Raw genomic sequence first — 14,402 nt, forward strand, 5'->3', positions numbered from 1 at the left:
CGCTTGCGCTCCAGTGGCGTCTGCTGTTGCTGGGCAACCATGACCCGCTCTCCATGATGACGCAGAAGTTTCAGAAAAAGAATAAATGGATTTCCAGCAATTAAAATCACTTGCAGTAGCTCTGCTAATAGATTCATTTAAAAAATGGCTATCCTTGTACAACTATGATAATCTGTTTCTCCATCTTAGCTTTCAGTATTGTTCCGGGAAGGAATGTGCATGACCAGCGGTGCATTTACTGCGACCTGAAAAGTAGTAGATGTTTCTAATTTAATTTTCTACCTGTTAGATTGTGTTTTATTTACGTCTACACCTAGACAGCCTTAAACGTATCCTGTAAAATAACGAAAAACTAATTATTGTGGTACAGTATAGGGGTTGCAAGACTAGGCTACTGATTTCTACTAGTCGATTTTTTTAATTAAAAATGCTTGAGTTACTCGACTACTCGTGGTTCATGCTATTGTAAATGAAAACACTAAATCTTTTTTTTTAATCAATAAATGCTTATTAATGTATAGTCTTATGCAACAATTAGCCTACATGTGTAAATTAAAAAAAAAACTTTATAATTATGACATTACATATTAAAATTTTCATGTAACAGCCAGTATTTGTATCCGTAGCAATCACACATTTTTTCCTGTCTGCATTCGAATACAGCGTCGTACAGTTACTTGATAAGACCGTTATGACTTTTTATATATTTTTTCGTAGTTATCACTGAACAAGTATGTCGTGTTAAACTAGAATAATTATAAATTTCTAAAATAATATTTATCATGCAAGCAGAGAGATGTCATGACAAACGTTTAGTTATCATTTGATCACGACTGAATCCATTCAATGCGCACATTCTCATTATGCAGAAAACTTTGAGCGAGTCTTAATGTTAATGAACTTCACTAAACAGATGTGTGTGTTCCGCGCAAACCAGCAAAAGGTAAAGATGCAAACATGTAGGACAAGTAGACAATGTATCCGTATCGAAGCTGATTATTAGCCTACTCTTGAGAGAGAACTGATTTGGTTTTTGAGAGACTGAGACGCGCAGCGCGGCTGTTTGATTGGTGAGCGTGCTGTGCTTATTCCATTCATTCGTATCATATCGTAGCCTAAGCTTTAAATCATTGCCTTTTAAATATATACAAATAATATAATGTGTAGCTATGATGTATTATTATAGGTAAAATTACTCTTGCAACGCTCTGATTTCTGAGAGATGCACAGAGAGGCGACAACAATGCGGTGTTTGATTTGCTCTCTTTTCACTCATAAAGTTTACATTCATTCACTTCTGGCGCTGATCCCCTGGCTCACCTGTTATCTAGCAAACACCAGACTCTGTCAGCTTCAGCCGAGTATTCAGGCAGAATTATTCCTTGAGCGTTATTCGTTTTTTCGCTTCAGGCACAACCCTAATTATTACATTACATATTTTATTTTTACATGCAACATAGATAAGGTCATATAGTAACATTTCGACGCCATATTGTAATTCTAAAATTCACGTCGCAACACTTTGTATTCATTATGGTTAATGCATGCATAATTGTTTCCAACAGCGGCGAGTAGTCTATGCAAGCCCTAGTATAGTATGACAAAAATATCGCTGTATTTATGTGCGCATGCCCAGTAGAGCCAAACGTATCCTAGCCTTGCTGCGCGCATTTGTCATATCCCGAGCTTTGCGTGTGTCTGTGCACTGTACCAAGGCATCAGTCATTTTAATTTTTGACCACAGACATAATGTCAGCAAAAGCAGCATTATTAAGTAAATAAAATGAAATTAAAGTATTAAAGTAAAATGAAATTTGACCTTACAGCTCCAAACTTTGTTCTAGAGGGCCAGTGTCCTTTATAGTTTAGCTCCCAGGGTCGGAGTGGGGGTAAAACCAGTACTCATTACCAGGCCCCAAAGGAAGAGAGGGCCCTTGAAAAGCATGAATCTGAAATATATTTTATTTTACCTGGATATTTTCATGGGTTTCATGGGGGTCCATCAGGACTGCTTATGCATTGAACCATCTAATCAAGCTCTTACTAGACACACTAATCTTCCAGGTGTGTTAAGGCCAGTTGGAGCTAAACTTTTCAGGGCATTGGCCATCCAGGATGTAGTTTGTAGACCCCTGTCCTTCAGAGTTTTTACTTTGCACATGCTTTTTAAACATGACAAATAATAATGTAAATTAATTTTCTTAGAATAGGAGATATGCTGTCTCTCGCATCACAAACATTATCAGTAGTTTAGTATGTGGTCTTGAAGAGGACCCTTTTTTCTCTCATTTGGACTCGGTCTTGACTTGGACTCGAAACTTTTGGACTCGGTCTTGGACTTGGACTCGAACCTCTTTGGACTCGGTCTTGACTCGGTCTCGACTAGTCCTGGACTTGGACTTGACTTGGACTCGACAAAGCTGGACTTGACTACAGCTCTAATAAAATGTTAAAATTTAGTTGAAATAATGTTACATTGTCATTCAGTGTAACACAATATTTATGCAAAAATTCAAACAACATGCTTATTCTGACGTGTACATATTAAAATAACTAAATGAATAATGGAGCATACTAAATTTGACTGTGTTTTAAATTAGTACAAAATTCTTACTGACAAATGGGCAAAACCTAGGATAGTGGCAAATTTTAAAAATGTAAAATTACAACTCATTAGTATTTGGGGTGAAAGTAATTAGTCTTTTAATATGTCATAAACAGATTTTTGTGTTAAATATGCCTGACAAGATTGTTACTCTGAATGATATTTTACTGGGTGTCTTCTGTAAATCAGGACAAAATGTATGATATTTATGTTTTGCTCAGAAAAACAAAAACAATATTGCAATTAAATAAAACTGAAAACTGTCATGATTCTGCCTTCATGTCCTGACTTTCCCATAGTCTTGAGGCAGGATCATGACAGACCTGTGTTTTGTGTACAAGCACATGGCCTTGTCTTTGGCCCATGTGCTTGTGTTGTCTCGTCCCCTTGTTATCCTAGTTGTCATGATTGCCGTACCTGTGCCACCTGTTGTGTCTTGATTAGTTCTCCTATTTAGATCCCCTAGTGTGCTCTGTCTTTGGTCGGTTCATTGTGATTGTTTCCACATTGTGAGATATGTTTCTACATGTTCCTGTGAAATATTGTTGGTCGGTGTTGCTCTTGGAAGAAGATGTAGTGAGACCTGTTATGGTTTATTTGTAGTTAGTGTTCTTGTGTTTTGAGTCTTTGTTTATCGTGTCTACCCAGTCTTGTTAAGTTATTTAGTATCTGCCCGTAGTCATTGTTTTCCCCCTCGTGGGTTTTGTTTTCCCCTTTTTATGTAAATGAATCCTGTGTTTAGTACCTCCTGTCTGCACTTCAGTTCCTCCTTACCCTCCACATAACAAAAACTTGTTACATTTTTTTTTGGGGGGGGGGGGGAAACTACAACAGTTTAAAGCAGTATTACACTTTTCTTTTATGGTTAAACACTTTTTTTTGTCTTTTGACCCACATATGTGCTCTTTAATTTCATTATGGTATTAACTCAAAGTACAGTTTCTTGTCAACACACTTTTACAATTTGAAGTACTACAAGAGCACGTTCAGTAAAATTAAGTATGCTTCTTTTCACATGGATTTGGTGTTTTGTTTAGTTTTTTTTACTAAAAAGTGATATCGATAGTTTTGAGTTATATTTATATAAAAAATTCTTTTTTATTATTCTTTAAAACATTGTTGACTTCATGCTTTAATAATATAAAACCTTTTACATCAAGCTTACATTCAAGTCACTGAGTGACATTTTAGCAAATTGATAGAAAGAAGACATCATTAGCCCTTTGAACAGTGTTGTTAAAGCAGAAGACAATGACTGATGCTGATTTGAGATCGGTGTATGTGAGAGCAGGCCGAGTGGCGTGAGGAGGTCAAGCAACACTTCGAGAAGATCAAGTCAGAGGGCACGTGTCTTCACCGTCTGGATGAAGAGCTGATCAACCGGCGACGAGAGGAACTCAGGTCAGACACAGAACACTTTGTTTAAGCTGTCCTTGTTACAGCGTACAGTAATTGTATATTTAAGCACGGAGTATTCTTAGGGTTGGGATTAGGGTTAGTTGCATGTAATTACGCATAAGAACATTGGGCCAATGTAAAATAAAGTGTGAAATCTGAAACATGCTATATGACATAGGCTGAATGTTCGATGAGGTGACTCATTGTGTAGTTATTTATACAGCGAAGGAAGAAATTAAGCAGTGGGCATTTGCAGAGTGAGCTTGTGTCCGTTAGTGAGCGTGACGTCTGTCTGACTCATTTGAACAGGCATGCTCTTGACATCAGAGAGCACTACGAGAGAAAGCTTGAGAGAGCCAACAATCTGTACATGGAGCTCAACGCCGTGATGCTGCAGCTGGAGCTCAAAGAGAAAGAGCTGCTCAGGTACAACACATACTTCTATACACCTACAACTTCTTTTAATGCATTTAGTATGATTATATATATATATTACTATTGTTCTGTAATTATTATTAAATAAATAAATTAAAAAACAAATAATATAAGAACTATTCCATAGCAGACAATTACATTTCTGTAGATACTTTTGTTGGATGCAAGTTTTCAAGTTACCCAGTAAAGTTCTAGTATTGTTATCGCTACATAAAGTGTGTTGAGGAAGTACAGATGTTGTCTTTAAAAGCAATCTGTCAAAAACAGAATCTTGCAGACATGTTTATTGGAAGTTTAATACATTGGTTGTACGTCAGTCAAAATCCACCAGATGCCACTGTGAAACGGTTTTGTATCTCAGCACACAGTTGCCTGGCCAGATCACATTGCTGTAGATCACTTCAGTTCGTCTTGAATTGATCTGGAATTGTAGATGATTGCATTATTAGCTCAACACAGAATTAACATTCTCGGATAGCGTCTGATAATCTGTCAACTGTACGTTTCATGTCATGATTTCAAGAAAAAAATTAAAATAGCCACAGTAAAATGTGAATGTAAAATAAATAAATAAATAAATCAGGAGCACTTCTAAAAACAATACATTTATTGGCAGTTCTTGAAATTGACTCTTAAACGTACGAGACCGTTTAAGATACATCATTTAGGCCTGACAATAACTAAACATTTCTTAGCTACACACATATGCAGAAATACAACTTTTAGAAAATAAAGGGAATGATAATAAAATTCAGTCATGAAAGTTCTAGAAGAACCCACAGTTGTATTGTGGCTCTGGGTGCAGCGTGGGTTTGAATGGTGTTAAATATGGAGGTCAATTGGTGTAGGTGGAGTAATTGATCAAATATCTAAAAAAAGAAGCAAAAAAATCAAACAAAAATGAAAGACAACTAAAGATTTTTCTGGTCAACAAGTAGTTGTTAATTTTAAGCAATTAGTCGACTAATCGCATTCATAATATTTCAGCCTTTAATCTATCAGCGCTCATGAGCACAAATGAAGCTGGACACAGCGCACAGTACAAGTTATGGTAATGAATGCTTCATGGAAAAACAGCAAGAAAACTGCCTTAACATTAAAATAATTAATTGATAAAGTAATGTTTTCTGCATTTTCGGCTGCAGTGATGAAGTTAACAACACTCACTCGTCATGGTTGTCGTGATTTTGCCAAGAACGACATGTTCCTGGATCAACTTCTTTTGCTGATCCTGGATCAACATTATTATAAAAAATATAGACTTAACCCAATCCCTGCCCCTAAACCTAACCCTACTCTTAATGTATTCCTAAAATCAGTGGGAAATGATTAACAAGAGTGTAGAAGCATCTAACTCTGATTTTAAACCTAAAACTGACATTGTCTGAAAAGTTATATCTCAATTCTGATTGGCTGATTGGAATGTTGTTCCAGGATCTACAGAGATGTTAATCCAGGAACATGTTGAAATCACGCTCACCGACTCGTCATCTCCACAGTGAATGTGCATATTTCATACAGATGACAATCTGAAATTATTTGTTTTTCATTTTAATTAGGTTCATTTAAAAGTAGGCACTTGGTAAAGATATATTTTTCTTGTTTGTAAGGAACGTAGTTTTTTTATTTTGATCACACATGCAGTGAGCGCACTACTGTTTAGCTCCCACATAGCAGCGCACATTTTTCTAGGTTCACATTTGCATGTCCTGACTGTAATTACCACATAGACCAGCTGTTAATGATCTGTCCGTCACAGACTACATGACTTCGCCACTAGTTTTTACTGAAGTCTTGTTTATTATCAGAAGTCAGAAAGAGCTTTATTACCAAGTATGTTCACACACACAAGGAATCTGACTGGACAAGTCAAGTCACCTTTATTTATATAGTGCTTTTATCTATACAGATTGTAGCAAAGCAACTGAACAGCAAGAAGGCAGTTCATCATTGTATTAAATTATGTCATCCTCCAGCTCAGTTCAGTTTAAATAGTATCTCTACAATCAGTGAGCGTGATTTCACCAAGTACAACATTCTTGTTGATCCTGGAACAACATTCCAATCAACCAATCATAACTGAAATATAACTTTTCAAGAAACATCTGTTTTAGGCTTAACCCTCTGGAGTCTAAGGGTATTTTTGGGGCCTGGAGAATTTTTGTCATGCCCTGACATTTGTGCTTTTTTCAGTTTCTTATACACAGCATGTATGTATATGATTGTGTTTGGGAAAAAAAAAAAGTTATGCATGGTTAGTGAAAAACTACAAATGTTAAATCACTTGAATAAGGCAATAAAACACATACAGGTTCCCGGGATTTTGAGAACTGGAGCTTGTAGCCTAGAATTTTTCTTTCTAAATTATTTGAAAATCATCTTGTTTACTCACAGAAAATAATTTATTGATTTAAATTTTCTAAGACATTTATTGTTTGTAAAAGTCATATGCGAGTAGGCGTCAACTATCATGAATGTCATTGTGATTTACACCTGAGAAGACAAAGCCCTGCATAATGAGCTGCATAATGAGCCTCTCATTCAGCTGTGTCACTGTGAGGAACAAAATAAAAGTATATATTTTTATGTTTGTAGTTTATTTTGAATATATTTAATTATCCCACAACATAATTTAATATTCACTTGCGAGTGCAGTTAAACAGTTATTGAAACTTCATAATGTTTCACTTGATTATACATTTAGTCAGGAATTATAGTTTGGAAAAAGTATTTGGAAAAAGTCTAACTAGTAAAATATTTACACGTTATGTGAAAACTTGTACAAGTATATAAATAAATAAAAAGAGACTTACTCAAGTTTATGATCTCTGCTGTATAAAGCACTTCATCCTTTTTTTTTTCTGAGGAAATCCAAACCTCAAATCCTGAAAAATCTTTTTGGGGTGAATTATATCTTATTCCTCTCATCGCGAAGCAAACAGTAAAATAAAAAGAACTTGAAGAACAGTCTTGCTGCGTTGTGTTCAGTTGTGTGGGCGTATTCAAGCTGCACGCTTCAGCGAAACATTAAAATCTGAATAGAGCGTTCAGCAGGGGGCGTGGTCACATTAGAAGATAATTTAGGGAGACGTGAAAACCGACATAGCGATGTTTTCATATGGATTACTTTATCACAGAATATTTGTTTTCGGTGGCAAACAGTTCTCCTCTGACCAGACGAAACCAGTAGTTCAATTCCAGACTGCAGCAAAGTCAGATTGTGCAGAAGAATTATCTGTTTCCTGTGGTCTTGTCCTGGTGCTCCTCTGAGACAAGGTCTTCACAGGGGATCTGTATCTGGGGCTCTAGTTGTCCTGGTCTCCGCTGTCTTTCAGGGATGTAGAGGTCCTTTCTAGGTGCTGATCCACCATCTGGTCTGGATACGTACTGGATCCGGGTGACTGCAGTGACCCTCTGATCTGGATACAGACTGGATCTGGTGGCTACGGTGACCTCGGAATAAGAGAGAAACAGACTAATATTAGCGTAGATGCCATTCTTCTAATGATGCAGCAAGTACATAGGGTGTTATGGGAAGTGTTCCCGGTTCCGGTTTACCTAATTAATGCAGCCTAAAATCCTTTAACGGATTTGGATATTAAAAGCATATTAGTATGTTATGTGTATGCCAGGTTAAAGAGATGGGTCTTTAATCTAGATTTAAACTGCAAGAGTGTGTCTGCCTCCCGAACAATGTTAGGTAGGTTATTCCAGAGTTTAGGCACCAAATAGGAAAAGGATCTGCCGCCCGCAGTTGATTTTGATATTCTAGGTATTATCAAATTGCCTGAGTTTTGAGAACGTAGTGGACGTAGAGGAGTATAATGTAAAAGGAGCTCATTCAAATACTGAGGTGCTAAACCATTCAGGGCTTTATAAGTAATAAGCAATATTTTAAAATCTATACGATGTTTGATAGGGAGCCAGTGCAGTGTGGACAGGACCGGGCTAATATGGTCATACTTCCTGGTTCTAGTAAGAACTCTTGCTGCTGCATTTTGGACTAGCTGTAGTTTGTTTACTAAGCGTGCAGAACAACCACCCAATAAAGCATTACAATAATCTAACCTTGAAGTCATAAATGCATGGATTAACATTTCTGCATTTGACATTGAGAGCATAGGCCGTAATTTAGATATATTTTTGAGATGGAAAATGCAATAAAAAAAGAAAAAAGAAACCTGGCTTTCTAATGAGAGATTGCTCTTATATAGCACACCTAGGTAGAGCTAAAGATATTTGCATGAACCCAATGGGACCCGACAGGTTCGGTTTCGGGCTTAATTTATATCATATATTACACAGGCTTGGGCCGGGCTCGGTCTTTGCACTCCGGTTTGCGAGGTAACGAGTGGTCACGTGATGTGTTTCGATTAGCACGAGAAAGATGCAAAAATGTTTGCTGAATAGGTGAAATGGAGGCTTGACTTTGGCGATTAAGTTTGGGTTGCACCAGCAACTAAAGCAAAGTCTAAGGTTTGGAAAAGTTTTGATCATGTTTATAATGAGAATAATGAGTGAATAATGACACACCATCAGTGAGCGCAGGAACGCGCTGAAGACATCTACAGTGGATTCAATCATTTTCCTCCACAAAAACATGTAGGCTTAGCCTTATCGCTTTGAGTAAAGGTTTTTCAAATGATAACTAAATATTCATTGAGTGTTAAATGCATAATGTGGACAGAGTATTTACGCTAATGTTGTCATTATTCTTTTATTAAATGTCAGCTGATAGTGGTGAAGCAAATCCAGCGGAGCCTTTATCTTAATTCCGTTATTGCCAAATACCCATCTTAATAAAAAATTTAACTTAATTTAATCTGTTAAAAAAGACTTGTTTTTATTGGTGCGTTGGTCTGTTTATAGGCTAAATGAGCCTATGCCTATTTAGAGAGCTGAGATGTTACGATGTTACAGAGGACTTATTTTATTTGTTTATTCCAACTTCCAAGTGGACTAGTTTACGTTAGTTTTGAAAAAATTATGTTAAAACGTATAAATTACTCATTTTTGGCAAAAGGCAAAAGAGCAGTGTGTGTGCGCACATTTAAATAATGTCGGGCTGTAAACAGGTTTGGGCTTTTAAAAAGCTTTCAATCAAAGTTACTTGTCGGGCTCGTGTCCTGTCGGGCTTAACTTTTAAGGCCCAATTACAGCTCTAAACCTAGGTTCCTAACTGATGACGAAGAATTGACAGAGCAGCCATCAAGTCTTAGACAGTGTTCTAGGTTATTACAAGCAGAGTTTTTAGGTCCTATAATGAAAAGTTTTCAGAATTTAGCAGTAACAAATTACTCCTCATCCAGGTTTTTATATCAACTAAGCATTCCATTATTTTTTAATTGGTATGTTTCTCTGGGCCTCAAAGAAATATAGATTTGAGTATCATCAGCATAACAGCGAAAGCTAACACTGTGCTTCCTGATGACATCTCTCAATGGTAACATGTATTAATCATCGCAAGCATGGACATAGTGCACATACATACATACATATAATCACACAGAATTTAATTTAACACTAATGTAAGAAAATAAATAAATTAAATGATAATGCACTAGATACAGAAGTACAAGTATAGGGGAAAACATTATTATTGGAATTAAGCAGATGAATTGCTCCACAAGCTACGAGCAGTCATGAACCGCCACAGAGAAATATAAATGTAGACAGAGCTCTCAATCTGACAGACCTTTCTGTGTGAGCTCTTACATGTTTAGGCCCTATTCTGTTCCCTATTCATGGAAGTTCTCCCAATATTCCATGTCACGTTACTTGGCGAAGATTAATATTCAGTCAAATCAGCTCCTGATAGCTTCATTTAGAACACTGTGAAGTGCTAATGCTGCTTTGTTCTTGATTAAGGAGGGAACAGTGTCTGGATAAGAAATATCCTGGTCTCTTTAAACATCATCCCTCAACCACAGTGGACAAACTCATCAAGAAGAGAAACGTCCCTCAGAAACTGCCTTCTCATGGCAAGAGGTAAGAACAGATGTTGGCACAGGCAGGACCACTTGACATATTTTTGACTTTTATTAATAATTACCTGGATAGTTTGTGTTTATATCCACAGCAGAACTAATTTATTTCTGCCTAATTCACAACACATATGTACACACATGAATTTGTTCTTAACCTGGTTGAAATTGTAATGAATTTGGAGCATTTTAAATGAGCGATAGCATGAGGTTTGTCATTAAGATGTGATTGAGATGTCCACATTCAGTAAAAATGTACAATATGTATTACATGTATACGTTTTGTGTCTTATACACAGTTACACAATGTAGTAGAGGTTTGTCTTCTAGGTGAATGTATGCATAGAACAACATATGTGTAGTTCCAGTTTTACTGTAATTTCTCAAAAAAAAAAAAAAAAACGAAACGAAACTATATAGAATGTGTACATGATGAATTGTTTGGAAAAGTATCTTTGATATTTCCATAAAGATGGACATGAATGAACATCTTAAATGCTGTAACAGCAGTCAATAATTTGGTGTAGTGTCCTGTGTGGTTCAAAGGTCCTCTGAAACCCACCACCTACCCAGCACCACCTGTCTAGATCAGTTATGAGGTTCAGCTGAATTATGTATGTCCATTTCTGCATCAGGATCTAGTCTTACATTCTCACAGCTGTTTGAGTAAGTTTTGACAGTAGCAGGTGCACATACAGTAAGTAGGTGGCCAACCACAGTGTGCTTTCTACTGCCATGAGCGACACCACAACCATGTCTGCAAAATTTATTTGGTGCTTTTACCAAAATGTATCAATGTAGCAAATTAGATAAAAGTGAAATGAACATAATTAATCATAACTGGTTATTATTAATCATATTCATCTTCATGAATTACTTGTAGCATTAAAGCTGTAGATCCTATATAGATCCTTCAGGATGTCTTGGAGGGGTGAGGTTTTTTAAGTCACAACTTCTTGCTACTGGGGTTCCTCAAGGCTCAGTGCTTGGGCCACTTTTCTTCTCCATCTATATGACGTCATTAGGATCTGTCATTCAGAAGCATGGCTTTTCCTATCACTGCTATGCTGATGACACTCAACTCTACTTCTCATTCCAACCAGATGAACTGACGGTACCTGCTCGCATTTCTACATTTCTATATTTCTAGCTGGATGAATGACCATCACCTTCAGCTCAACCTTACTAAGACAGAACTGCTTGTGGTTCCATCTAACCCATCATTTCATCACAACTACTCTATACAGCTGGGTTCATCAACCATAACTCCTTCGAGGACAGCCAGAAACCTAGGAGTTGTGATCGACCATCACTTAAGCTTCACAGACCATATTGCTACTACGGACCGGTCCTGGAGATTTGCCTTATACACATTTAGGAAGATTAGACCCTTCCTGTCAGAGCAAGCCACCCAACTTCTTGTCCAAGCTCTTGTTCTCTCCAGACTGGACTATTGTAATGCTCTCCTGGCTCTTCCTGCATGAACTGTCAAGCCTCTGCAAATGATCCAGAATGCAGCAGCGAGGGTTGTCTTCAATGAAGAAAAAAAAAAAAAAGGAAAAAAGAAGCTTACGTTACTCCTCTCCTCATCAGGTTACACTGGCTACCAGTAGCCAGTTGCATCAAATTCAAGGTACTGATGCTTGCCTACAAGATGGCCACTGCTGCTGCACCAATACACCTAAACTCAATAGTTTAAACTTATGTGCCCTCCAGAAGCTTGAATTCTGCCTTGTGGTGCCATCCCAAAGAGAGTCAAAATTACTCTCTCTGACCTTTTCCTGGACTGTGCCCAGCTGGTGGAATGACCTCCCAATCTCAATTCGAACAGCTGAGTCTTTACTCATTTTCAAAAAACATCTAAAGACTCATCTTTTCGTCCAGCACTAGACCAACTTATACTACAGCAGCATTTAAATTTTCTTGTCTATTCTATTCTATTCTATTCTTAAAAATAAATAAATTTAAAAAAAAACATAGCTACGTGTTATGTTCTACACTAACTGAGACTTATCATGGCACTTTTATACTGTTGTTGTTCTCTTGTTGGTCTGATTACTTCTATTGTTCTCATTTGTAAGTCGCTTTGGATAAAAGCATCTGCTAAATTATTAAATCAAAAGTAGAATTAAGAGTACAATAAAATGATTTGTTCGTCCTCAGGACAGACAGTGTTAATCTATTGAAGCACATCTAAATATTTAACAAGTGGTTACTTGCATTGGCTCTGTAGTTGTTGAGTAAAGTGTCCTGGTGCATGTATAATGCATAGATTCCGGTCAGGAGTAAAAGCTTCATCATTTCATCCATGGGTTGACTGCTTCGAAGTGAATCAACAAAGTTGCTGAAAACTGCCGGAAGATCGGACTCCCCTGGAAGGGAAGTCACGAGGTTTCCAAGGTGATAGGTGTCTTAAGGGAACCGCAAGTTAAGAGAAGATTCAATTTTTGGGTGGAGTAGGTTTTATCTGGTTTCCCTGTAACACCTATTTGGTTAGATTGACCAGTAGACAGACCAAGGTTGTGATTCTGCCTTGAGTCATGTGTCAGGACTCTCTTCCGAATCATGACTATTACTCAGAATAATAACAGTTCAGTTGTCTTGTGGGTGAGACAATCCATAATGCCTCTTAGTAAGGTGTCCATATCTCCTTGGGTAGTGGAGTTTTGTGGTTTGGGTTTGCTGTTTGGACTTGACAGCAACCTGGCATGCTCTGACATATTCCACCATGTCTTTCTGTATGCCAGTCCTGTGTGCCACTTTTTTTTAATGTCTCATAGTACTGTGGTGTCCTGCACATGGTGCATTTTGGGCATACCTTACCAAGATTTCTTGGTAAATGGGTGCAGTGACTTTAGTTTTCAAAAAACACAATGGACCAACACCGGCATATGACTTTGGAAACTTAACACTGGATTTCAAGCAAATTGGACTATGAGCTTCTCCACCCTTTCTCCAGACTCTAGGAGCTTGGTTTCCAAATGAAATACAAAACTTGCTATCATCTGAAAAGAGGACTTTGGACCAATGGGCAACAGTCAATTTCTTCTTCTCCTTAGCCCAGGTAAGATGCCTCTGACATTGTCTGTGGTACAAGAGTGGCGTACAAGAGTGGCTTAACAAGAGGAATACCACAACTGTATCCAAATTCCTTGAGACTTCTGTTTGTTGTGGCTCTTGATGCCTTGACCCCATCCTCAGTGCATTCCTTGAGAAGTTATCTAAAATTCTTTTTAAAATTTTAATACATAAGTTTCATAATTTGAGTTGAATTACTGAAATAAATGAACTTTTCCTCTACATTCTAATTTACTGAGAAGCACCTGTAAGCAATGCCATTTGTGTATTGTCATTAGGTTAGTATCAGGGCCACAAAGTGGGTAGGATGGATGTGAAAGTTGGTCTCCTGTGGGTTATGGCTGTCATGTCATGGGAGAGATCATAGATTGAGATCATAGCTCTTGATGAAATGCACTTGTTTTGGCAAGGGCCATAAGGACTCTTGGCTTCTTGTTCACTGTGGCAAACTCATCTTTTTCCTAGTCAAGTAGGTGGTGTGTGAAGCTCAGATTGGCATAATTTGAGTTTAAATCGGGAGTTATCTGACACACTTCTTGTGAGTCGATGTGATTTGAAGGACGATTAGGATGGCTGTCACTTCTACTTTGATGACTGGAAGTCCAGCTTGCTGTGTTGCTGGGGAGAGGTTTGCTGTGAACCCAGGAAGCGCAGAGCAGGATCTTTTTGTCATCTGAGTAGTTTGTGCAATGGTGGGAGCAGTGTTCTGCTGAAGTGGGAACCCCGACCATGTTCCGGCCATGTTGTCAGCTGATAGTGGCAGCCCTAAGGCAGTAGTTAGTGAATCCAGCTGTCAGATGAAACTCCTTGTGATGAGGGTAAATCAGGCATGGTGTAGAGTGCATATGCCATTTTGAGTTTGATGTTAGGTCGTCTTAAGTCAGTCCACATAGTTAGCATTA

The 14,402-nt window shown here is 37.6% G+C and overlaps 1 protein-coding gene across 4 annotated transcripts in view; it reads left to right on the forward strand.

Moving 5' to 3' along the window:
• map3k12 (mitogen-activated protein kinase kinase kinase 12) overlaps nucleotides 1-14,402 on the forward strand; it is a 55,014-nt gene that overhangs the window by 23,509 nt on the left and 17,103 nt on the right. For all 4 annotated transcript variants that reach the window (XM_026272728.1, XM_026272726.1, XM_026272727.1 and 1 more), the window contains exons 8-10: nucleotides 3,897-4,006; nucleotides 4,313-4,429; nucleotides 10,307-10,426. In XM_026272728.1, the coding sequence (XP_026128513.1) occupies nucleotides 3,897-4,006; nucleotides 4,313-4,429; nucleotides 10,307-10,426 (347 nt within the window). The remainder of the gene's footprint in view (nucleotides 1-3,896; nucleotides 4,007-4,312; nucleotides 4,430-10,306; nucleotides 10,427-14,402) is intronic.

This window comes from Carassius auratus, chromosome 9 (assembly GCF_003368295.1).
Source record: "Carassius auratus strain Wakin chromosome 9, ASM336829v1, whole genome shotgun sequence".
NCBI classification, from domain to species: Eukaryota; Metazoa; Chordata; class Actinopteri; order Cypriniformes; family Cyprinidae; genus Carassius; species Carassius auratus.